Here is a 26,031-nt window from a genome sequence, read left to right as displayed (position 1 = left end):
TTTGCTGAATGTAACTCAGTGCTTGCTTCTGTCTTATTACCCCAAGTCCTTTGTAATGATGCTGCCTTATGAAGTAAGCATTCAGGCTAGGGATGTAGTTCATTGTTAGAGCTTTTGTCCTTCCATCTCCAGCAGTGAAGGAAAATAAACACAAAATTGGCATTCAGTTAATATGTGTGGAATTGATTCATGTGTTAATATTTATAAAATGTCTAACATAGTACCTGGATTGTAGCTTAAACTTTCTGACTATGAGTTATGAGGCATATATACTTCCTCTAATGTAATATTAGAAAGAGTTTTCATGTTTGAACACATGACCTGCAATGGTCAGGGTCCATTTACTCTATGAAAGCCATGAACATTTTGGAGTCAATGTTTGTTTATAAAATTGAATGCTAATAAAGTGAGTGAATCTTAATGTTTCTTTCTACTGGGGATATCAGACTCATGGGACTAACTGCTTTGCTTTCCTTTACCCATTTATTTCTTAGCACAAGTACAAAGATCCCATGTACTATAGGGACAGAGGGTTGGATGAAGGCTTTGGTCTTAGGACTTTGGTCTTAATGGTGGGATAATTGTGTTCTCTGTTGGTTTCAGATGTTCATACAGAAGCTGTCCAGGCAGCTCTTGCTAAACACAAAGAAAGGAAGATGGCAGTGCCAATGCCTTCCAAACGAAGATCCCTGGTTGTACAGACTTCCATGGATGCCTATACACCCCCAGGTGAGCAATGCCTTCCATGTTTCTGCTTCGTAAATGTGTGCCTTAGAATTAATTGGTAACTAGGTCATATCAGTCTTTTAAAAAAAAAAAAAAAACTTTTAGTTAGGATACAAAATAACGGTCTCATCATGTCATGTTCACATGTTTATTAGTTACTCACCCTCCCCAGAGTCTTTGTGATCCCCTCTATCTCTCTTTTTGTCCCTTTCATTCCCCCAATTTTTTTTTAACTCTTTCCCTTTTATGCCACACATATCCAATATCTCTATTGTTCTCCCCACTTTAGATCTTACCTTTCCTCTTTCTGCTTTCATGACCTACATACACCCTAGATTTCATATATGAATGGAAATATGCAATAATAACCCTCATTTGTATTATTTTGTTGTTGTTGTTGTTGTTTGCCCTTAACATAAGGAACTCTTCTCTGTCCATTCTCTTGCAAATGTCATGATTTTATTCTGTTTTTGTGTTTTATTTTGTTTTGTTTTTCAGTTTTTTGAGATAGTGTTTCTCTTTGGCTTTGGCTGCTGTCCTGGAACTAGCTCTTGTAGACCAGGGTGGTCTTTTTGCAGCCGAATAAAAGTCTATTATGTATATTTAACTACATTTTATTCATTCATTTATTGATGGGCATATAAGTTGGTTCTATAATTGGCTATTGTGACTTCTGCTTCAATAAGCAAGCATATATAAGTATCTGTAGTGTGTTGACATAGAGTCCTTCAGGTATATGCCCAGGAGGTAAGAACTTCATGAACCATACTTCAAAAATAGTATATGAGTTTAACTTGGGAGGGAAATTTTAACATTGTTACATATATACCTATATTAGTCAGTATTTTAGATTTTCATGAAGACTCAACTATGATTACTCAAAAACATAAAATTTTACTCAATTATTTACCCATATAGAAAATATTATACCTTTTAAGTATAATTGAAATTATATAGATCTTTCTTCTGCTAGAAAGATGTGTACGTATATACACACACATATCCTTAAAATTTTACAATACTAATATCCTATATTATTATATTGTGGAAGAAACCAATCGACCTTTGTCAATCAATTCAGATGGTGACCCAAAACAGGAGTCACTAGGCTTTGCCTGTGGAATGTGAGACAGTAATTTAGCTTCTGTAGGCTTTAACAGCTCTTCAACTCTGTGGCTCAACAACTCTACTGTTGTGGCATAAAAGCAGGCATTTTCGTGTGTCAGTGGATGGAAGTGCTGTGTTCTAGTAAAAGTTTACAAAACATGCAGTAGGCATGATTTGGTCCACAGACTTACTAACCCTTCATCAAAAGTCACTGGGAAGTTATTATCTGATCTGAGGTGTATCTTTTGGCAGTGTGTGGAAAAGCAGTGAGGTTGAGGATCATCTTTGCAGCACTATTTAACAAATCAAATCTCTTCTTGAAAACAGATACCTCGTCCGGTTCAGAAGATGAAGGCTCAGTGCAGGGTGATTCCCAGGGAACTCCAACCTCTAGCCAGGGCAGCATCAACATGGAGCATTGGATTAGCCAGGCCATCCATGGCTCTACTACATCAACCACCTCCTCTTCCTCCACTCAGAGTGGGGGCAGTGGGGCAGCACACCGGCTGGCAGACGTCATGGCCCAGACACACATAGGTGAGTAAGATGTACATAGCCTGGAGGGATGGATACCTTTGCCTTTTTTTGGTGTCTGGTTTGCTCTTGGAATTATCTGAGCTAGCACTGAATATTGGTTTGTTCTCCAGGAATGCTCTGGTTATAGAATCTGATGGACACCTGGGTTACTGCTTTGGACTAAACATTTCTAAAACTATTGTTATGTTTATTCAATACCTCAGTCTTTTGTTACAGGAATTCTTCCAGCTTTGTGTTAGTTTTCAATGTGTTCTTATTCATTAGGAAAGCTTGCAGCCATATCAACTTATATGTTTGTGTTTTATGCTAAATACACTACTCAGTGAAGTTTTGTGGTGCTGGTATAGACAAGAGATTATAACGTACAGTTGTTATTACTTGGAGAGTGTCATTTGAGGAACTTGATGGACTTAATGATTTCTGCCAAAGGCATTCACATTGTTTAGATACTTCATACTATTATTCTTTATGTGGGCTCTAGAATGAAGAAGGCTGTATAGATTAGAAAAAGTAGAAGGTGGGCTAGAAAGGTGGCCCAGCAGTTAAGAGCACATACTGTTCTTGCAGAGGACCTGAGGTTTGTTTGAAGCACAAACATTGGACTATTCACAGCTCCCTGTAACTTAAACTCCAGGGAATCTAGCTGCCTCTCTTGTCTTCCACAGGCAGCTATACTCATATATACCCATCCCCCACATTCATATACATAATGAAAAGTAAAAAAATTAAACCCACATGGTCAGAAGCATGACCACGGGGCATCTGAAAATAGTTTAAGAAAAGAAGTAAGCGATTAGAAGAAACATGTTCTAGATGAGTAATTGGTTCTATGAAATGTGGAGATGATATCATTCCTGCCCATGTGCTTATTATTTACTATGTCCCAGTCTAGTCCTCATTCTTAGGTGTGAAGTGAGACATCTAGATCTCTGTTCTCATCCATTGTTTTCTGTGGATTAAGAGCTCAAACAGGTCAATGGTAAGAGGTTTTCAGAAGGTAAATTGTTTGGATATGATCCAATATGTTCTATCTGTCATGTAGCCACCAGGTAGAGAAATAGCCAGGTACTTAGAGGCAGTTGCATATTATACGGTCATATATATACCTAGAGGTTGAGTGAGATATAGATGTAGTTCTCCCAAGTCACACCTGCAATACTGTAGGAATACCTTTCCACATCAGGAAACAGGAAGTGGAATAAATGAGTTAAACATGGCAAAGTCAGCTCAGATACCCAGAATGTGGATCTTTAACTAATTGATGGGCAGTTAAAGTCATTTCAAACTGACGTTTTAAGCTTCATCCCATTTGAACTCAGTGAACAAAGTTAAAAGCATTGCCCTTTTTATATTCAAGTAAGTTTGTTTGGTTCATTGCCTGAAGAACAGCATCTGCTTTGAGTTCTGTCATTAACAACCACTGGGATCTTGAAGTCACATTTTCAGTGAAGGGGAAAAAAATGGGAACCATAGTTTCTTGCCCTTTTTACTTTCTGAACTGTTGCAAGTAAAAAGGAGAATACAGGAACATCTGAACAAGTTTTTGAAGCAGTTACTTAAGCTTAACACATTTTGAAGAAAATTACTAGTCAGTGTTACCAGATAACTTACATTTAAAATATCAGAAGATTAAACATTGCATATAAATGTCACCATTAAATATATTTAGATAACACAAGTCATTTCTTTGCTTATTGCAGCTTAGAATGGCTGCTGAAGCTGTCAGCTGTCCATGGTACCTGAGCAGACAGACAGTATACCCACCAACTTGAACATGGAAGTTCTCTGATTTTGTTCTTTTAAGAAGGTTGTCAGAATCTTTCTAAGAGGACCAAATATTTCTGAACAGATTAATCCCTGCCTTTGGCTTTCCCCTTGTGAGTTTACACTTGGAATACTGGAGGAAATTATAGCATGCAGAATTAAATTTATCCAAACTATAAAAGGTTGCATTACTCATATACAACCAAGGCTCAGTGTGTCTTAAATATAACTCCTGAGTGTGTGACATTTCAGTAATTTCTTATTTGGCACAAGGCTAAGTTCCTAGAATATCTGGAATTTATCTGTAGGCATTGGCTTCCCCCCCCCCCAAAGACAAAACAATGAAACCTGATGAGAATTAAGAATACTTTATTCCAGAGACAAAGGCAGCCAAGGGGAGAGGTGGAGAGTCAAAGTTGTCACCACTTGACCTTTTGCTGAGATCATCAAAATCTTGGGAAAAAGAAAATAGCATGAGTGTGTGCCTGCATATACATGCATGCACGTTTGGCAAAGCTGAAAACAAATAAACTCCAAAATCATGTTTGATCCCTTTGGGCAAGTTGCATCATGTGGAGTCTATAGAGACTTCTTTTGCACATTAATGAGGAAAGCCAAGAGATAACAACCACATAGTCTCTCTCAAAATGGGCATTCTTTTGCTTCTTGGTTAAAGCAAAACCTCAAGCCTTTCTGTATTTTTTTTTCTGCAAATTTCCTTGGGCACACACCTAAGACATCTCCCATGTATTTTGGTGAGCCAGGATGGCTTACTAGAGGATGAAAAATTCTATTCTGGGCTATCAATTTTACTTTCTCCTATAGTGCTTGTTGTGTATATTACAAGATATACTTGTTAATCTGTAACCAAGGACCCTGACAGCAAAACCTCAAACTTGACAGTGCTAAATTTTGAGATTGTGTAGACTGCTAGTACAAGGAGTCAGACCTTATGTTCTGACTTCCTACATTACTGGCAGAATATTGTGTGCCTTTGGCTGACTTGTGTATTTTTTCCATATCACTATAACCAGGGTAACCTGTTTACCAAACATCAAAACCTAGATCCTTGTGCATACTAGCAAAACTGTGTACCTTTGAGGCACTTGCTAGCCCTAGAATGACTCTGGATCACTCATGGTAATTATTGGAACATACTTATTAAGTGCCTTAAGGCTGAGCATTGTAGCTCAGTGTTTGCTTCTTGTGGCTTTGTTTCAATCCTAAATACCACAAAAATAAAGTTAAAAATTAAACAACCTTAGTTAGAAATGAGGGGTTTAATGCTCAAAATGAAAACTTGAGAAATGTAACTTAGACTAGACAGTATAATTACTTGAATTATTTTAAACTCCAAGATTTATATTTGAAAAAATGTTGAGTAAATTATAGGAATTACTTAGATAACATAACTAGGGAAATTGGACACATACTGTATTAATACAGTCATAGAGTAAGAACTAAAGACAATGCAGAATATATATATATATATATATATATATATATATATATATGAAATTAGACTTTCACATGAACTTATTTTAGTTTTAAGCCTCTGTAATCTTTTGATAATGTCTTTATCTGACAACATTGTCAGAGTATATTGAGAGTGTATTTTTATTAATCCAGTCTTTATAAAAGTAATTGATTTTTCCCAGAATGTTTTAGAATTCTCGTAAGAATTCTTGTATCCATCCCTGCTAAGAAGATATGAAGTTGAGCTGGGGTGATCTTTCAGTTGGTATGGGCTGGCTATGCAAGCACCAGGACCTGAGTTTGAATCTCCAGCACCATCTAAAAAAGCTGGATCTGGTAACCCTTGCCTGTAATTCCTGTCCCAGTGAGTCAGCTATAGATTCTTGGAGCTAGTGTGGACAACTAATGAGTTTCTGGTTCTACAAGAGACCCTGTATTATTCAATGTTCTCTAGAAGAACAGAATTTATAGAGTGAAAATAAGTGTGTGTGTGTGTTAGATTTATTCGAATTACTTACATGTGGTTCAGCTAGTCCAACAATGACTGTCTAACAACTTGAAAGTCTAAGAATCCAGTAGTTGTTCAGTTTGTGTTTATACATTGTAATCTTGAAGAAATAGACTCATGAAGGTATGAATTTGCTAGTGAGATTGAGAGCAACCAGGCAAAGAGCAAAAACTTCCTTCTTCTATCTCCTTTACATAGGCCTGTCACCAGACCATAATGCCCAGATTAAAGGCGAATCTGCCCTCCTGAAAAGATTTGGATTAAAAGCAGTGACTCTTCCCATTTCAAATTATTTGATTAAGAAAAATCCTTCACAGGTGTATCCAGCCACTTGGGTTTTTGTTAATTTCAGATGTAATCAATTTTACAACTAAAAGTAGATATCACAGACCCTGTCCCAAAAAAATAAGGTTAGATCAACAATGTCAACTTCTGTCCCCACATATGTGCACTTCCACATAAGTAGATAACTAGTATGTGTGAATGTAAACAAATAAATGAAAAAACTAACAGAATGAATTTATAAAAATCTTTATTTATCCCAGAGATGTATTAGTTATTACATAATAAGCAAGAGCCTGGCAATTGGATGTTTTGATTGTGGAGTCTGTTTTATTAGGGAAATTTATTCAGTTTGAATAGCCACTATTATAAATTACCCTTGTTTATTTATCTGTAATCGTCCTAAGTATTTAAGCTTTTAAAACATATGTTGCCCTAATATAGCACATATATACCAAAATTGGTGATGTTGCCACAGCCTGCGTATTAAGGGCTAGTATCTCCCTAATGTCCCATCCCTCTCAACTTGGGTGGTATTGCAGTTAGAATATTATAATTTTAGAGCAGATCAACAAATTTTTCCTATAAATGGATAGATAATTAAATATTTTACTGCTGCAGCTATTGAACATGGTACCTTTATCACAAAATAAGCTACAAATACAAAGACACATCTATATGCTAATATTTCTAAAGTCAGGTGCCTGGTAAACAGCTACTCATAGTTTTTTGATCCACATTTTAGAATTTTAAACTTTACTCCAAAAGCAAACTGAAAAATATGAATCTTCTCTAAGATAATACCAGGCTGAATGGAAACTGTCAGTGGTGGCCCATGTTATGTGCCTAATCCTCCATGTCCCATCAGGATGGTTAAAACATGGATTTGGGATTGTCACTTTTTGCTAGAAATAATTTCATGGTGTGATCTTTCAAAACACATTTTACATTAAGTTGTTAAAATCCAAATTATACTTCTTGCCTCCAAAAAATATGCTAAGCCTTCATCCTGTTCACATTCCACTCTGGAGGTAATTAGTGCCCCTCCGCAAATAGTGGAGAGTTTTCTATTATTCATGAACATGTGCCGAACCCTTAAAATTCTTGTTGCCTGAAGTACACATTTGTGACTTAGGTCCCAATAGGATTGCCCTGGCCCTCTTGTTTTAGTTCTCTGTCAATAGAAGTGTGTTTTTTTTTAATTAATTTTATATGCATTGGTGTTTTGTCTACATGTATGTCTGTGTGAAGCTGTAGGATCCCCTGGAACTGGAGTTACAGACAGTTGTGAGGTGTCATTGGGGATTCAGCTTCTGGTTTTCTGAAAGAGCAGCTGATGCTTTATCTGCTGAGCCATCTCTTCAACCCCAAATTTTTGTGCTTTTTACAGCATGCCCTCTGTGATGTTTTTGTGATTTTATTGATGAAAGCTTATATGAACCAGAATTTTACTGTAAGGTTGAAATGGACAGTGTTTAAAAAGATAAGAAGGAGCCAGGCATTGTTGGTGCACTCGGGAGGCAGAGGCAGGTGGATCTTTGTGAGTTCCAGGCCAGCATGGTCTACAGATCAAGTTCCAAAGTAATACAGAGAAATTCTGTCTCAACTCCCCCCTCCAAAAAAATAAATATTAGAAGGATTGGGAGGTGTGGCCTTTTTGGGGGGAGTGAGTCACTAGAATAGGAGGTAAGGTTTCAAAAGCTCATGCTGGGCCCAGGCAGCCTCTCCTGCCTGCAGATCATGATGTAGCTCTCAACTACTTCTCTAGCACTATTCCTGCCTTGCCTCCTGCCCTACTCTTGCTGTGATGATAATGGACTTCATTGCATATGCTTCCAAGTATTAGGAATACAGGCTTGTGTCACCATGTTTGGTCAAAGTATCTTTTTATAGAGTATTTTCTAGACATTTTTGAGGCCCTATTGCTTAGCCTTTGGAATAACCATGTTCATGAGAAAATTGTCTTCTGTGCTTCTTTACAGAAAATCATTCTGCACCTCCTGATGTAACCACATACACCTCAGAACACTCAATACAAGTAGAAAGGCCACAGGGCTCTACCACATCCCGGACAGCACCAAAGTATGGCAATGCTGAGCTCATGGAGACTGGGGATGGTATGTCATACAGTGAGGTGCTTCCTCCAATGTGAATGCTCTACTGCTGTCTTTACTATGATTAGTATTACTCTTTTTGAGTGAAGGTGCTGCTTCTAGATACTCCTTGGTTCCTTCAGTCCTGCTTATCATGTTCCTTTGGAACTTTTCTAGGTGACCTAACTTTGAAAAATGTAAATCATTTCCACATTGTCTAAGGATTTATCCTTATTAAAAACAATGTAGATATTGCAGTAATTTAGCCATGAGAAGATAAAGATTTAATTAGATGCTGATATTTTTCTAGTGTATAACTAATGTTGGATGAGTCATTAGAATCTAAGAATTTACAGTATAAGTGTTAAGACTGTGAATGCTTATTTCAAAGAGCAACATGAAGATAAATGGGAAAACAAAGTGATTTATAGAGGTGTTGTAGCCTTAGATTTTGGAAGAAGGAGGTACCTTTTTTTTTTTTTATTAAAATTGGAAATAAATGATCACTGCTTTGATAACTTACAGAATAAAAGGGTTTCCCTAGTTTCCAAATTTCTAATCTTGGTGTATTATAGTAACATTAATAGTTCCAAGTATGGAATACCAATCAGCAAACCACAGATATGAACTTTCTCTGTATTCTAGTTGAATTGTGTTATATTCCTGCACCGGTCATAAAAGTTAGATTAGAATCTATCAGTAAAATTACTTATTTCTTTATGAAAAATTGAACAGTATCAACACGCCACAGTCAATGTACCTGACAGTGTTTGTTGATGTTGTTATGATGACTGGGGTGGTTCACAATTAAATACCTAATACTAGCCATATCTTTAACAAATGGCATACTGTCCTCAGCATGGTTGAAGCCCTAATACTACTTATTCATAAAGATCAATTTAATAAAAACTGTAGCAATTACATTTCTTACAGAATTGGCTGTCCTTTTATTCTACCAAGTTGGCTTTCATTCTCTGACATACCCATTATTGAAAATGATCATAGATATTATTCTTGCCATTATTTAAGAACTTACATTATCTTTAAAATCTGTCAAGTTCTGGAATTAGGTAAATTCTGGCTCCTGTATTATGTAGTCCAGCGCTTCTCATTGTGTACACCATCAACTCAGAATCACACCCACAGCTAGTACTAACATTCTCACCTAAGCTTCAAAACCACTGGTCTTGGATTCATCTGAAACAAATTGTTTGGGATTAATTGAGAAGATACTATATTTAGATGTTGAGAATTGTGGCAATTTTTCCATGTTGTCAGTGCTATAATTTTTTTTTTAATCTGAAAGTACATTTAAGATTAAAATGATTTTGAAGTAATGGAGGTATATGTCATTGCTTAGATACCTTGTCTGGCATGTATAAGGCCTTATGCTGTGTCCACTACAGGAAACAAAAACACTATTGTTTGGGGAAATTTTTTTGCAAGTTACCATGTTTCCTCCAGTGTTTGTTCATTTTCACTCTGATTCCCTTTTCTTTCTTTCTTTCTTTTTTTTTTCTTTTTTCTTTTTCGTTAGGTGTACCAGTAAGTAGCAGGGTATCTGCAAAAATTCAGCAGCTTGTCAATACCCTTAAACGACCGAAGCGACCCCCATTACGGGAATTCTTTGTTGATGACTTTGAGGAATTGTTAGAAGGTAATGTTTTTACCTCTTCTTTTATGAGATCCTATAGTTCCATGGTACAATACTACATTTTCTGCAAAATGCCTTTATTTTGTTTAGAGTGATACCAGCCTATAATTCACAACACCAGAGGAACTAGGATACAAGGTTTATTCTAAGAGATTCATTTAAAGACCCTCACAGAAGGGGGAAGGGACAAGTCCCCCAGAGCACATGGGAAGTGGGGGGGGCAGTGAATGGAGAGAGAAGTAGGAGAAAGAGAAGGGGAGGAGAGGTGTGACTAGGAAGATTGAGTCAGGGAAGACGAGAGAGAGAGAGACAGAGAGAGACAGAGAGAGAGAGAGAGAGAGAGAGAGAGAGAGAGAGAGAGAGAGAGAGAGAGAGAGAACAAACATAAAAGAGGGAGCCATTATTGGTTTGAAGAGAAAACTGAACCTAAAGAAATGTCTAGAGACCTACAAGACTGCCACCAACTAACAATTTGAGTTCAAAGGCTACCATATATGCCCTTCCTGGATAGTGAGATCAACAACTAACTTATCCACCACCATGGAGCCCTTATCTAGTACCTGTTGGAAACAGAAGCAAACACCCATAACTAAACATTGAGTCGAACTAGAATCCAGATGCAGAGGAAGAGGACAAGACCAGGTTGCAGAAACACATAGAGACAGCTGACCTGAACAAGGAGGAGCTAACGGGTCCCCAGACTGATAGCTGGGAAGCAAGCACGGGACTGACTCAGGCCCCCTGAATATCGGTCTAAGCTAGAAGGACTGAGCAGTCTAAGGGATCTCAGACAGTGGAACCAGGATGTATTCCTGGTGCACAAAATGACCTTGTGGACACATCCCCTATGGAGGGATACTACCTTAACCTAGAGACAGAAGAGAAGTCCTAGTCCCTACTTCAAATGACTTGACAGATTTACATGACCCCACCTGGATGGCATTGCCCTACAGGTGGAATTGGGGTTGGGGGATGGGAGGGGAGGGTGGTCTGGGTGCATGTGAGGGGGCAGAAAGGGTAAGAGGGAGGGAACTGGGATTGACATGTAAAATAAAATATAATTTTAAAAAAGTGATAATCTTGCCTTTTCTTGACAATAGCACTCTAAGTCAGAATGCAGGTTGCTGCTTCCAATGAATATGGTAACAGTACACCAAGTGGCTAGCATTTTAGAGCTTTGAAGCCATCTGTTCCCCCCCCCCCTTTAGTGGAATGTGACTCTGTTATGTGATTTAGGCCTCTTTATAAGGACTCAATGCTGTGATAGCAAAGCAAAATGAAACTATAGAGATCCTTGGCTCAAAGCCAAAGGGTACTTTCTACACAAGCTTATAATAAGATTGCTGGAGTATGGTGGGAACTCTGCCCTCCATCTCACCTATGATGAATGGGAGTCTGCAACTAGATAACTTAAAATTGAAACAAAATGATTAGTATGTTTCTTGTTATTAGTATGTTTCTTAGTATGCTTCTTGTTATCTGTTAACTGAAGTTAAGACTCAGCTGAATGATGGTGAGACAGATGACTAATGGGATAAAGCATTTTAGTGCAAGTGTGAAGGTAGGATTTCAGAACCCATGTTAAATGCAATCTTGAAAAGTATAGACGAGATCACTAGGTCAAGTTGATGAATGAGACTAGCCTCAACCTTGAGTGCTGGGCTTGATTGTGAGGCTGGGCTGCCTTAATGAATAAGGTAGAAGAATTATGGAGGACAGTTCCTAACATCAAACTTCAACCTACACATTCATACTCATGTACACATGGGACCACACACACACACACACACAGAGGCACATATATATCCATACTACACATTCATGCACCTGAAAATTGAAAAATAAAATTTATAGAAGGCTTAGTTGATTTTCCAGATAGCAGGTGGAGGCAATCACTCAATTTCTGAGAGAGAATTTCTTTCTAGATATCTTTCTTTCACACCTGTCTAAACTTTTTGTTTTTCTCGAGACATGGTTTCTCTGTGTAGCCCTGACTATCATGGATCTCTCTGTAAACCAGGATGACCTTCAACTCACAGAGATTCACCTGCCTCTGTCTCCTGAGTGCTGGGATCAAAAGCTTGCAGCACCACTACTAGCTAAGACCTATCTAAACTAAAAGAAGAACACAGTGTTTTCAGTGAGGCATTTATTTTAGTTTTATTCACTCAAGTACTTTCACCGTGCTTTTGTTATACAGAGTATTGGTAGATGATTTCTGCCTATATTTCATCTTTGAAGGGAAAAATATAATGTAAGAACTGAGCCTTTTGTAGTCTTGAATACTGTGTGCTAATAAGTAGAACTTCAAACCCATGCATTTAAATGTGAGACTCTAGGCATATGGTTCAGTTTTGTCTGTTATCTACAAATGTTCTCACACCCACCTAAATTCTCCATTCTGTGTTGCTTTGGAAATTGTAAGAGCTCAATTCTTTTGTTACATCTGTAATGATTTTAATTCTAGAAAAGCATGTTTACTGTCAGCTGATACATTTATGCCTTAAATACAAATCTCTTAGATTTTTTATAAACTTTAAAAATATTATGCTAACATGGATGCATTTTTCTTGAAAATCTTGTATTTTTAAATGTATTTAGTTCAACAACCAGATCCAAATCAGCCAAAGCCAGAAGGTGCCCAGATGCTGGCCACAAGAGGGGAGCAGTTGGGAGTGGTCACGAACTGGCCACCCTCTTTAGAAGCAGCACTACAGCGATGGGGAACCATCTCACCAAAGGCCCCCTGCCTGACTACCATGGACACAAATGGAAAACCCTTGTATATCCTCACTTATGGTAATCTCATACTGTTACTTATAGCAATCCTATAAAGTTCACTATCTGTCCTTTGTCATTCCTGCATATTACCACTACAAAATGGCATAACCACTACAAAATGGGGGGAAAAAAAAACTTCTGGGTGACTCATTTATCTAAAATTATTCTAAAATATATTATTTTGTGATGACAAAAGAGTTACTACTTAAAAAAAAAAGTTAAACCAGAAATGGATGTATAAAGCTGTGATTATAACTTCACTGTGATGCTAGATCTTGTTTTTGCTTTTGTTTTCAAAAGAATACTTTCACTGATGACAATAGGGAGTATGTATCAAAACTTTGAGTCTAGATTTGAATTATAAGACCCCCAAACACCAAAATGCTGTAATCACAAATGCTGACACTGAAAGGTATTGGAAATTCCTGAAGTTTAAAATCCCAAAAATACAGTTATGAAAAAGTATTTAAAATTCTTTAAATGACATTTATTATACATACAAACACGTGTGTGTATGGTTTTGTTTTTTTGTTTTTTGTTTTTTGTTTTTTGTTTTGTTTTGTTTTGAGACAGAATCTCTGTATGTGGCCCTTGCTGCCCTGGAATTTGCTATGTAGACCAGAATGGGCTCCAATATGCAGAGATCTACCCACCTCAGGATTCCCTGGAGCCAGAATTAAAGGCATACACTACACCTGGCTTCATTTACTTTTTTTTTTTAAATTTAAACTAGAAACAAGCTTTTTTTTACAAGTTAATTCCAGTTCTCTCTCCTCCTCCTCCCCTGCCCCCAACCTACCCCCTTTCACACCCTTTTTTTGCTTCCCAGGGAGGGTGAGGCCTTCCATGGGAGATCTTCAAAGTCTGCCATATCATTTGGAGCAGGGTTTAGGCCCTCCCTCATGTTTCTAGGCTGAGGGAGTTTTCCTCTATGTGGAATAGGCTCCCAAAGTCCATTAGTATACTAGGGATAAATACTGATCCACTCACTGTCAGAGGCTCCATAGACTATCCATACCTCCTAACTGAGACCCATGCTCAAGTGGTCTGCCTGTGTCCGATGCTGGTTTCCCAGCTATCTGTCTGGGGCCCATGAGCTCCCTCATGTTCAGGTCAGCTGTTTCTAGGAGTTTTTCCAGGCTGATGATCTTGGCCCCTTTGCTCACCATTCCTCCCTCTTTGCACCTGGATTCCAGGAGTTCAGCTCAGTGTTTGGCTGTGGGTGTCAGCTTCCGCTTCCATTAGCTACTGGATGAAGGCTCTTGGATGGCATATAAGGTAGTCATCAATCTCATTATCAGGGAAGGGCATTTAAGGTAGCCTCTCCACTATTGCTTAGATTGTTAGTTGGGGTCATCCTTGTAGATCTCTGGACATTTCCCTAGTGCCAGATTTCTCTTTAAACCTATAATGGCTCCCTCTTTTCTTACTCTCCTTTATTCTTCCCCTGACTCAATCTTCCTGTTCCCTCTTATCCTCCTCTCCCCTCCTTTTCACCTCTTCTCTTTGTCCTGACTCCCTCCCTCCCCCTCCCAATTTGCTCAGGAGATCTTTTCCCTTTCCCCTTCTCCTGGGGACCATGTATAAGGTATATTCTTTTGTGTTTGGATGGAATTTTTTGTAGATGTCTGTTAAACCCATTGGGGTCACAACTTCTGTTAGTTCTTTTGTTTCTTTGTTAAGTTTCTGTCTGGTGGTCCATCCAGTGGTGTGAGTGGGGTGTTGAAGTCTCCCACTATATAAGTGTGTGAGGTTTTATGTGAGATTTGAGTTTTTGTAATGTTTCTTTTATGAATGTGGGTGCCTTTGTATTTGGGGAATAGATGTTCAGAACTAAGACTTCATCCTGATGGATTTTTCCTGTGATGCATATAAAATGATCTTTATCTCTTTTGATTGATTTTAGTTTGAAGTCTAATTTGTTAGATATTAGGATATTAGCTACACCAATTTGTTTCTTGGGTCCATTTGATTGGAAAATCTTTTCCCAACTTATTACTCTTAAGTAACATCTGTTTTTGAAGTTGAGCTGTGTTTCTTGTATGCAGCAGAAGGATGGTTCTGTATTCATGTCCATACTGTTAGCCTATGTTTTTTTTATAGGTGAGTTAAGACCATTAATATTGAGGGAAATTAAGGGCCATTGATTGTTTTTTTGTTTTGTTTTGTTTTTTAATTTTTTTTCTTTTTCTTTCTTCTTTTTTTTTGGGTGCCATTGATTGTTAATTTTTCTTTGTTTTGTATTTGTTGTTGTTGGTGGTATTGTGAGTAGATTTACCCTGCTTTTTCTTTTGGCTTTTGGTAAAGTGGGATTATGAATTGCCTATGTTTTTGTAAGTTTTGTGTTGTTTTCCCCCCAACAACTTTCTGTAGGGCTGGTTTAGTGGATAAGTATATTTTAAATCTGGAATTGTCATGGAATATCTTATTTTCTCCATCTATAGTGATTGAAAGCTTTGCAAGGTATAGTAGTCTGGTCTGGCATACGTGGTCTCTTAGTGTTGGTAGAATTAGGACCTTTTGGCTTTCAGAGTTTCCATGGAGAAGTCAGGTGTAATTCTGATAGGTTTGCCTTTATATGTTACTTGGCCTTTTTCCTTTGCTGCTCTTAATATTCTTTCTTTATCTGTATGTTTGGTATTTTGATTATTATGTGTTGAGGGGAGTTATTTGTGGTCCACTCTATTTGGTGTTCTTTAAGCTTCTTGTACTTTCATTGGCATGCCATTCTTTATGTTGGGAAAGTTTTCTTCTATGATTTTGTTGAGTATATTTTCTGCACCTTTGAGTTGGGTTTCTTCACCTTCATCCATACCTATTATTCTTAGATTTGGCCTTTTCCCAGTGTCCCTTATTTTCTGAATATTTTGTGTTAGGGATTTGTTGGACTTAAGATTTTCTTTGGTTGATGAATCTATTTCTCCTAGTGCATCTTCAGTGCCAGAGATTGTCTCTTCTATCCCTTGTATTCTGTTGGTTATGCTTGCATCTGTAATTTTTGATCAATTTTTTTGGTGTGTGGGGTGTGTGTGTGTGGGTGTGTGTGTGTGTGTGTGTCTTTTTTTGTCAGTTGTCAAACATTGCACTATTTGAATTGTTTCTTGCAATTTATTTTCTCATTTCCTCTTTTTGGGTCTCTATCATCTTCATTAAGTTGTTTTTAAGGTCATTCTCTTCTGCTTCATCTGTGTTGGAATGTTCAGATTTGCAGGTATAGAGTCCCCAGACTCTGGTGGTGTCATACTGGTTTTTCTGTTGTTGAATGTGTTCTTATATTGTAATCTTCCCATCCCTTCTTCCAGTTGGTGCAGGTGGGGTCTCTTCCTTTCCTGGTGGGTTCAATGTTCTCTTCCGGTGGGTACAAGAAGGTCCAATACTGCAGTGGTCTCATGATGGGTACAGGCAGGTCTGAGGGACTCCCTCTCTGGGTAGGTTGTAGAGGCGCTAACATTGTGATGTCAGTAGACTCTGGATGGCTTGATCTGCTGGGAGCAAGTCTACCTACCCTCAGTCCCCAGGCCAGGAGATCCCAAAGAGGGAGAGTGGAAGTCAGGCCTGAGACGGGCCCAAGCTCACCTCTTCTCTGAGAGGAGTGGGGGAAGGAAAGAAACTAGCACAGCAATGTCAGCAGACTCTGGATTGCATGATTGGCCAGGGGCAAGTGCTTCATGTACATTTTTAATGGGAGATTTATATAAGGAAGGTATGAAAATGTTGACATAATACTTCTATAATATTTCTGTATTAAGAATACAGAAATTTTTGCTAAGGTAAATATTCAGATTTATTTATACAAGTCATATAGCTTTAAGAATTACAAGCAGTAACAAGAAATCTGGCACTAGGGAAATCTCCAGGGATCCACAAGGATGATGCCAACAAGAATCTAAGCAATAATAAAGAGGCTACCTTAAATGCCCTTCCCCTATCCTGAGATTGATGACTACTTTAAATGCCATCAGAGACTTCATTTATCTAGTAACTCATGCAAACAGAAGCAGAGATTCCCAGCTAAACACTGAGTCAAACTCCTGGAATCCAGTTGTAATAAAGGAGGAGTGATGAGCAAATGGTCCAGATCATGCTGGGGAAATCCACAGAAACAGCTGACTTGAACAACAGGGAGCTCATTAACCCCATTTTGACAACTGGGGAACCAGCATACGACTGAACCAGGCCCCCTGAACATGGGTGTCATTTGGGATCCTGGGAAGTCTATAGTGCCTCTGGCAGTGGAACCACTGTTTATTCATAGTGCATGAATGGGCTTTGGGAGCCCATTTCCTATGGAGGGATACTCTCTCAGCCTAGATACGCAGGGGAGGGCCTAGGTCCTGCCCCAAATGATGTAACAGACTTTGATGATATTCCCATGGGAGACCTCACCTTTCCTAAGGAGTGGATGGGGGATAGGAAGTTTGGTGGGGTAAATGGGAGGGCAGGAGGGAGAGGGAACTGGGATTGGTATCTAAAATAAGATTGTTTTTAATTTAAACAAAAATTAATTTTAAAAATAGAATTACAAGCAGATACACTTCATCCATAAAGAACCAAGTCAGAAAGCAAATGTCTACATGTGTATCATGTTGGCGATTACATAATCCAGCTTTATAACTGTGGTCCTCTGTAATGCAATGATGGATAGTCCAAGTCTTCTGACGTAGCTAATCAAAAAACATTTGGAATCTTGGAAAGTTTTATCCTAGAAGACTACAAGTGCATAATGAGGGCAGTCATTAATTTGAGGAAATTTCAGTGCATTTACATATTCAAACAATATTGATACTGAAAGGCGATATCTCAGGTACCTTCACAGAGACTAAAATGAGTTAGAGCTGTCTGAAAGTCTGTATCATTTGTACCTCCAATGTTGGAATGGGAACAATACAATAAAAGACACAGCATTGTAATGCTGACATTTTAAAATAGTAGGAAGCTAAAAGTCTGCTGACTCTGAGGAAGCTAATGGTGTATTGTGGGTTGTTGAATCTAGAGGCTGCTGATTTTTGTCTTGTGCTTGTTTTATGCCTTTGTTTTTGCACTGGTAGAGGTTGAACTCAGGACTTTGTGCATGTCAGGAACACATACTGTCAATGAGCTAACTCCTCTGCCCATGCTTAGTGTTCTGATCTCTGGTGCAGCAAAGAAAAACTTTGTAATTCTCAGAGAAAGAGCAGTTCACTTGCCTCTGTTTTTTTCTGGTCTCCTGACTGGCTAAATGATTATCAGTCAATATTAAGGGTGAGCATCCCTAAATGATCCATTTAGACCCACACTGATCTTTGGACCACCTCACAGACATATCCAAGATGGTGTTTGACCAGAGTTCTAGGTATTTCTTCTACATAACATGATATCATCCTTCATGTAAGTAGAGACAATAACCCCCTACGCAGACCTTGCTACTATTCTGTCCCTCTTACAAAGTCTTTCCATACTCTCTCAGTGAGAATTGTTTTTAGGATTTGTCCCTTGGGGATTTCAGCATTTCAGATTTCAGATAATTATATCAACATTCAGGCTTCTAGTATTTATGATTATTTATGACTGGCTCCACATTGACATCTATCACTCAGAAGCAGCAAAATCTGGATACACATTGCAAAAAGTTAGAGGAACAGGCTTCACTTAATTCTTTCCACAGTATACTTAATGCAGACTAAAATTTTGCTCATGGCCAGCTGTGCTGGAGAGGGGCCTTTCTCATAGTTCCATCATCATGGAGAAAACAGATTACGGTTATTTTCATACTCCTGGCTTCAGTTTTTAAGCTTCATGGCTACAAGAATATATGGCTCGTTTTACATCTGCATGCATGACATTCGATGGTGCTTTAAAAAAAAAAAAAAAGAACTGGCTTTGTGTCTATATTGCAAACACTTTGGATAATTATGAGGAAAGAGCTTCAGCTTTAAATTAGCCACCAAGGTTAATAGCCAGATGTTCTGCAAGTAATATAACTAAGTAGAACCCAACATTTTGAGGGTGGCACCCCAGAGGTACCTCTGCATTCCATGTACCAAAATGAGATTTGGGCTTAGAAGTATGTTGGATTTGTCAGTCTATTTTTTATGGTCTGTATTTGTGGCTACATTTGGACCTTTAAAATAGATAGAGCATAAAACTTTTGTTGTTGTTTTTAAAGTATGCACTCAGAGAAAGGTTTTATTAATCAAAAAGAGAAGACTTTTTCTGTGTGACCCTCATGTCTGCTCAAATTAATTCTGAAAGCTAATTGTGTACTTGGAGTCACTGCTGTTTTAAAGCTAATGACTCCAACACTTGCCTGTCTTTGTGTCGGGGAACCTAGCACCAACCTTTGTGTTTGTCCCTGAAGTTGTGTGCATTTTAGTGACCTGCAAGCATGCACTGAGTTCCAAGCACTCTGGCTTTGGAACTCCAAGTTGAACAAAACGTATTTCTTAAGAGGATTATCATAAGAGTAAAACTGCAGCCCCTCTCTGTTAACTGCTTATTCAGGAAGCTAGTGCTTGCCTCTTTGCCTTGCTGGAAAGGCTATAGTAAGTTTGAAATACAAGAAACAGATTGTTGCTTCAAGGGATACATATTTTTACATATGCGTCATACTTGTACCAAAATGTTCCAATTCATGCTTGTAAGCCTCTTATGTTCTGTATTTTGATATAATTTGTCAGTAATGTGTTATGGTTCACTTTAATTTTGCTTGTTTCTAAGAAAACATTAGAAAATAAGATATTTTCAAATATAGCTTACACTGTATCAGTACATAAATGAAAATCTTCACTGAGACAGTGAATACTATACATGAATGCTATCTCTGTGGGAAACAAAAATAAATGAACTGAAGATTTGTTATTTCCGAGAAAATTCAAGGAAAACAAGGCTCCTTGAATTTCAGTTGATTTAATGCCTGAGAAAATTGATATAATTGAAGTTCCATAGTACTTAACATCTTCAAATATCCCTTCAGATCTCAAATTTAATTCCATGTAAAGTCCTGAGACAGCAGAATTTTTAGCTGAGAAATTTTGAATGTTTGGTAGAAAATGTAGATAGAGTAAACCTTTAAAATATCTTATACTTAAGACTTCACATTGCAGTAGAAATAGGAAGCATACTAAGCAGTACCCATGGGCTACTGCAACCTTTAGTAATAAAAAATAACCATACTGCACAGTATTTCCTTTTTCATTCTCACTTGGTAGAAAACAGGCTTCATCTACTTCCTCTTGTTTTGTTAGGATACCTGTAAATAAATTTTTCTTTTCTACCACATAAATGTTCCTGTTTATCTTTTTTGTTTTTAAAATATTTAACATCTATACACGTGTGGTATATTTGATGAAATCCATTTCCCATTCTTTCCCTTTCAATTACTCCCCTATCTCCACCATCTCTTTTCACTTACAACCTAATGTGCTCATTTTTTTTTTCCTCCTAATACCCACTGAGTCCATTTAGTGCTCTCTGTATATGTGTGACTATAGGACCATCTATTGGGGGCATGGGTAGGCTTCAGGCTTGCTTTCCTGAAGAAAATTGACTCTTCCTCCCCAGTAGATTCTGTTGTCAATAGCTCCCCCATGCAGGGGTAGAGCTACAATAGCTCTGGAGTAACTGAGTTACTTCAAGTATGGCAGGGTTTTAGCTGCCTGAATTACAGGTCTTTCTGCCATTTATTATAAGTTGTTAAATGATAAGTCTCTCCAATTATTGCCCCGGTTTTATAGATGTAATATTCTTCTGATAATTGTATTATCCCTGCATAACTGTCTCCTTTCTCTGCAGTTACATTGTCTGCAGAGTAGCCTAGATTTCACTTAAATCTAAGAGAAACTAAAGACAATAGTCCTTGTCACCCACTCTGGAAGTATCTCTTGTCATTGATTATACTATCAACTGTGCTTACTCAATTGCCTTTTCTCTGAAAACTAGAAGATGTAAAACTGGATTGTGTGTGTGTAATGATGCCAACGTCTAAGAATCACAGCTGAAAATGAAGTTGAATCATTAACAAACTGTAATGGTTTTAATTGATTGGTTTATTTATAACACGTTACTTTTTATTTTATTCAGTGTTAACAAAATGTAATTATTCAGCTAGAATACTTCCCTAGTTTTGTTTACAGTAAGCAAAAAAGTCTGAAGCCTTAAAGTATTTATGGGAAAAAACCAATTCACTCTGTTGTTTCTTATGAACTGATGGTTAGTGATAGAGATGTATACTCCCCAAATAAGATATCAAATGACTTTAAAGACCTAGGGGGTTCAGGTGAGGAAGTGATCATGAATTAAACCTTAACATATAGTAATGAAATACTTAATAGTTATATTAACTTGCATACCTTGATTGTGGAGTTGATTGGTGTTTGCCTATGACATAAATGACCCCCCCAAAAATGGCTAGCATGTACTGAGAATCAAGACAATGGACAATGGAAGATAAAACATTCTTCTTGCTCATTATCCACTGAGAAGCAGACAAGTAGATGAATCCTATGAATGGTAAATAATAGCAAAATTAATTTAAGTATATGTAGTTCTAATGGGAAATAAATTTAAATCATTTTTTAAATTAAAACTGTGTTATAAATTAAAATCATTTCTATTTACAAGAGGAAAACTAGACATTGACTATATTGAGACATAATTAGATTGATCTGTATTATATTATTATATATATAATATATATAATATATAATGTATTAACTTGAATCTTGATTTATTTTGAAAGCTGTTAATAGTTGAGTATCTTAGACTGTGCTATAAAATGTATGCAAGAACTCTCCTTAGATTTGAAGTCACTTTTATTCCACCTTATACTACTCATGATTACCTGGAAATGTACTGGCACAGGAGTAAGGCTTGAAAGGCAAAGTTCCTTCAGAGCTTGGTTTTGTTCTTAAATAAAACTTGTAGAAACTTTAGGAAAAGAAAAAAAATTACACTTATATTATACTTGAGAATTTTTTCTCAGAGTTCATAATTTTAAAAATGATAAATGATATTTATCATAATTTTTAAGTGGATAGATTCCTCTTCCAAAATCTCTAAATCCTGAGATTAGAAAATGTTCATTCTGAGAAGTTTACAATTTGCAGGGGATCAGGTTTTGAATGACTAGTTAGAGGCATTTTTACAGTTTGTGTTCATTACAGTTACCTAAGACAGGACACATTAATAGGTCACTAATAGAGATTTATAACCTCTCACTGGCACTTCTATCCCCAATGCTTAATCCAGAAGAAATTTGGCAAACTTTTAAACATTTCTATAGCTTTCAGTAAGTGTGTCATATACTTGGAGGAGTTAAGGGTGTTAAGGCCTTGCTCTCATGATCTCTGGCAATGTGTCAGGATTAGCACTTATTTTCCTTCTTGATTCTGAGAATTTAAGTTGAAGGCTTAAAATGAAAACAACAAAAATCTTTGGGCAAAGTTTGTGAGAGAGGAATTTTCAAGACCTTCATCCCTCACATTCCTATGGCTGTATACTATTAATAAGAAACTTATGGTTTCATGTCCTACAACTCCTTCCCTGTCATAGGCCAATCATAAGACTGGCAAAACTGGCAAAAATTAAGGAATTCAATCCTTCTCCTTTCCTCTCTCCTTCCTCCCTCTCCTGCTTTTTCTCTTTTTCTTCTCCCCTCTCCCTCTCTCCTCTCTTTCTTCCTCTTCCCTCCTACCCTTGTCTCTCTTCTGTTTTTAAAATCTCTACTACTTCTGAGTAGTAGCTTTCAGTTTTATAGTCTTGTTTCCTGTCTTCCTTTTTGTCAATAGTCTCCTACATGACAGATATTTCCAACCACATATACTGAGCAAAATAGATGTATGTGTTTGCCTATAAAATGTTCCCTGGTTTAATATTTACAGTTGTGTATAACTGAAAATGCAAGTGTATGTTGTTAAAGTTGCGTGTGTGTTCATTCTTCATATTAACAGGTAAACTGTGGACAAGAAGTATGAAGGTTGCTTACAACATTCTACATAAATTAGGTACAAAACAAGAACCTATGGTACGACCCGGAGACAGGGTAAGTGAGGTTCAAATAATTAGATAACTTCTGTCTCACAATCCACGGATTCAGCCTGTTCTTCCTTAGCAGAGTAAGATTGGATATGAAAGATAAACATTCATAATTTTGGGAAGTTTTGTGTGTTTTACTGCTTTGATCAGTTTCCTTAGACTTCTTGGCCTGCTTTGTGGGAAGAAATCATGAGGCAGTAGTCACCTGAGAACATTATAAACTTATAATTGTTTCTTGTTGCTTCATGAGCCTCAACCATCTGAAAATATGTTTCTCCATACACACAGACTTCCTCAGATAAAAGCAGATACACAGGACACCTCAGTCTCAAAGAATTGGTTTTTGTTAATATGCTTACATACACAAATAAGTCTTATTCCTTTTCCAACTTGTTCATCTAGCTGGTTTTATAGCATGTAGAAAAGAAATCATGTATTCTAGAACTTAATTTTTCCACCAACCATCCTATATTGTTAAATAGCCAGCATGACCAAATTTAAGATATACAGCTCTGTTACAAGCACTTTCCTGCCAGCCTGGTCCCACATCCACTTCAGTCCCAAATAATACAGAGAGACAATGTATTAGTTATAAAGCTGTTGCCCTGTTACTAGGATTTCTTATTGGCTAGCTCTGTCTTAAATATTAACTCATTTCTACCAATCTAAGTGTTTCATAATGGTCTTATCTTTCCAGAGAGAGGGTCTGGACCTCTTACTCCTCTTGCGGACCTACATTTTGAATCCTTTCTACTACATCTCCCAGAATCCTCCTTGTCTCCTAGTCCCACCTATCTTGTTTCCCTATAGGCCAATAGGGTTATTCATTAACCAATAACTCCTGCTTTCATTACTACCATCACAATCCTTTTATGCTAGCCTGTTTAGCTTATTTAAATGTTCTTACCAAAATTAATAAGGTCTATTTAGAACATTTTTTAAAGAACCCATTTGAAACTCCAGAATAAGAAACTGTAAAAATGATGCAGATGTGCTAAATCACTATATGTATGTGCCTGGGAAAATATACCCACTTTGGTTTGTAAAGTATTAATACTAAAGGTGCCACAACATGCTAGAGGAGCTTGTTTAAAATTAGAGGCGGCATCCTGAAGAACATAGTAGGGATCCTATAAAAACAAAACAGAACAAACAAAAGTACCATATAGGAGCTTTCTGAAACCAGAAAGTAGGAAGGAACATTAAGAGAGCATTAGGGTATGATAAACATTAAATTGGCTGTGCTTTAGTCATGTACCACACACTAATATCCAGTGACAGTTTGCATGTAGGATGCATCCCAGAAGATGTTGCTTAATCAAGTCGTAGTCATTTTAGTCTGCATGAATACATTCTCTGATACTGCCATAATTATAAAACAACCAAACACATTTCTCAGAAATATGTCAACACCAAAATTAAGTCTCTATTCATTTAAAAAGTATGGAGAATTTGAGTCAAATATTTATTACCTGTGAATATAAAGGAAACACATTTAAAACATCAAAATATACCAAAATGTGGAAATATATCAGGAAATCTTTGTTTCAAATATATTAGACACAAATTCCAGGGAACATAACAAGACACTGAAAGGAAAAATTTTGGAAATGTAAATTAATCTATAAGAGGAAAAATTGTAACATTAAGATATGCCATGTTGTTAAGGAGTGTTGGAAAAATCTATTTAGTAATTACATCCAGCTTCATTCAGTAGTGGTTTATAATATTCTACTCTCAGACTGGCTGAACTGAGCAGGTTGGATGAACAAGGAAGGACCAGGAACAATCAAATACTGGTTAAATACTTATAATAGTTGGCAGTGAAAATGTGCATTGTACAATGTAAGAGACTGATGTTGAAATTATGCCAGGACTAGTAACGTGAATATTACTAGTAGTACATATTTATAGATACATATGATGTGGTATGTCATGCTCTACACAGAACTCTGTAAACCCTATGTTATTTGACCTTTACCATGACAATCATGTCTAGTTTCTATTATTGCTCCTTTTTTCATACTTGGAAACCAATGCTTAGAGAGGCCAGAATTATACCTAAGATCCCAGAACTCAGAAGAACCTTAGGATCTGAATTAAGTGTTATCTAGGTATAGATCTCAAGCTTTTTGCCCATCTCCCTAGTAAAGAATTATACAAGCATTTAATTATGTATAATTAATTTTATAGTTGTGAAAACTGTATATCAGAATGTACTAGTAAAGAATTGTACAAGCATTTAATTATGTATAATTAATTTTATAGTTGTGAAAACTGCATATCAGAATGCAAGGAGTTGTTTATGTAGATCAGTGAAAAAAGTAAGAACACATTATGTACACTTTTTATGCATATAAAAATTACATGGCTATAGAAGATAAGAGGAAAGTATAAAATGAGCTATTGTCTAGTAATGGTGCTATAGTTTGTAGCTGTTAATGTTTCTCTTCCGTGTAAGTTGGGAAAAAAAGCATGGAACATTTATTAATGTATTTCTTACTATACATTTTACATAAAATTTTTTTCTCATCATCCATCACTTTGAAATGTATTTTTGCTAGGTAGCCCACTATGGCCCTGAACTTACACTCCTTCTTCCTCAGCCTCCTGAGTACTGGTCTTATAGGTCTTTACTATACTGTGTTGGAGTTTTGGAATTTTCATGCTGTTGTCTGTGGAAAGATAAATTGTTCTGTTGTGTCTGCTCTGTGTCATTCTTGTCTCCAGGTGGCACTAGTGTTTCCTAACAATGACCCTGCTGCTTTCATGGTGGCCTTCTATGGTTGCCTTTTGGCTGAAGTTGTCCCTGTCCCCATTGAAGTGCCACTCACAAGAAAGGTAAAGAATTCCTTGTTCATTAATCCTACTTATAGGGAAGTGACAGGCTCAGTGGCAATTGAATGTTCTGGGTGAGAATGTGCCGACTGCCATTTTATAAATGACTTTTTATCTTTGCTGTGCCAAGTGCAGTGATGTGTAATCATTGTCTCTAAGACTTAGAACAGATTTTCATCTGTTTCATCTATTAAGGGAGCAGTTATTCACACATACAGCATGTCTCACCTGCAGGTATGAGATCTCTTAGAGGT

General features: G+C 37.1%; 1 protein-coding gene across 1 annotated transcript in view; it reads left to right on the top strand.

The window, feature by feature from the left end:
• Nucleotides 1–26,031, top strand: part of Dip2c (disco interacting protein 2 homolog C) — a 380,164-nt gene that overhangs the window by 234,199 nt on the left and 119,934 nt on the right. Inside the window, exons 5-11 of the mRNA XM_051194770.1 lie at nt 604–729; nt 2,161–2,370; nt 8,383–8,517; nt 10,031–10,150; nt 12,749–12,946; nt 22,855–22,946; nt 25,670–25,780. Of these exons, the coding sequence (XP_051050727.1) occupies nt 604–729; nt 2,161–2,370; nt 8,383–8,517; nt 10,031–10,150; nt 12,749–12,946; nt 22,855–22,946; nt 25,670–25,780 (992 nt within the window). The remainder of the gene's footprint in view (nt 1–603; nt 730–2,160; nt 2,371–8,382; nt 8,518–10,030; nt 10,151–12,748; nt 12,947–22,854; nt 22,947–25,669; nt 25,781–26,031) is intronic.

This window comes from Phodopus roborovskii, unplaced genomic scaffold (genome assembly GCF_943737965.1).
Source record: "Phodopus roborovskii unplaced genomic scaffold, PHOROB, whole genome shotgun sequence".
In the NCBI taxonomy this organism is placed as follows: Eukaryota; Metazoa; Chordata; class Mammalia; order Rodentia; family Cricetidae; genus Phodopus; species Phodopus roborovskii.
This window is presented reverse-complemented; position numbering and strand designations above follow the sequence as displayed.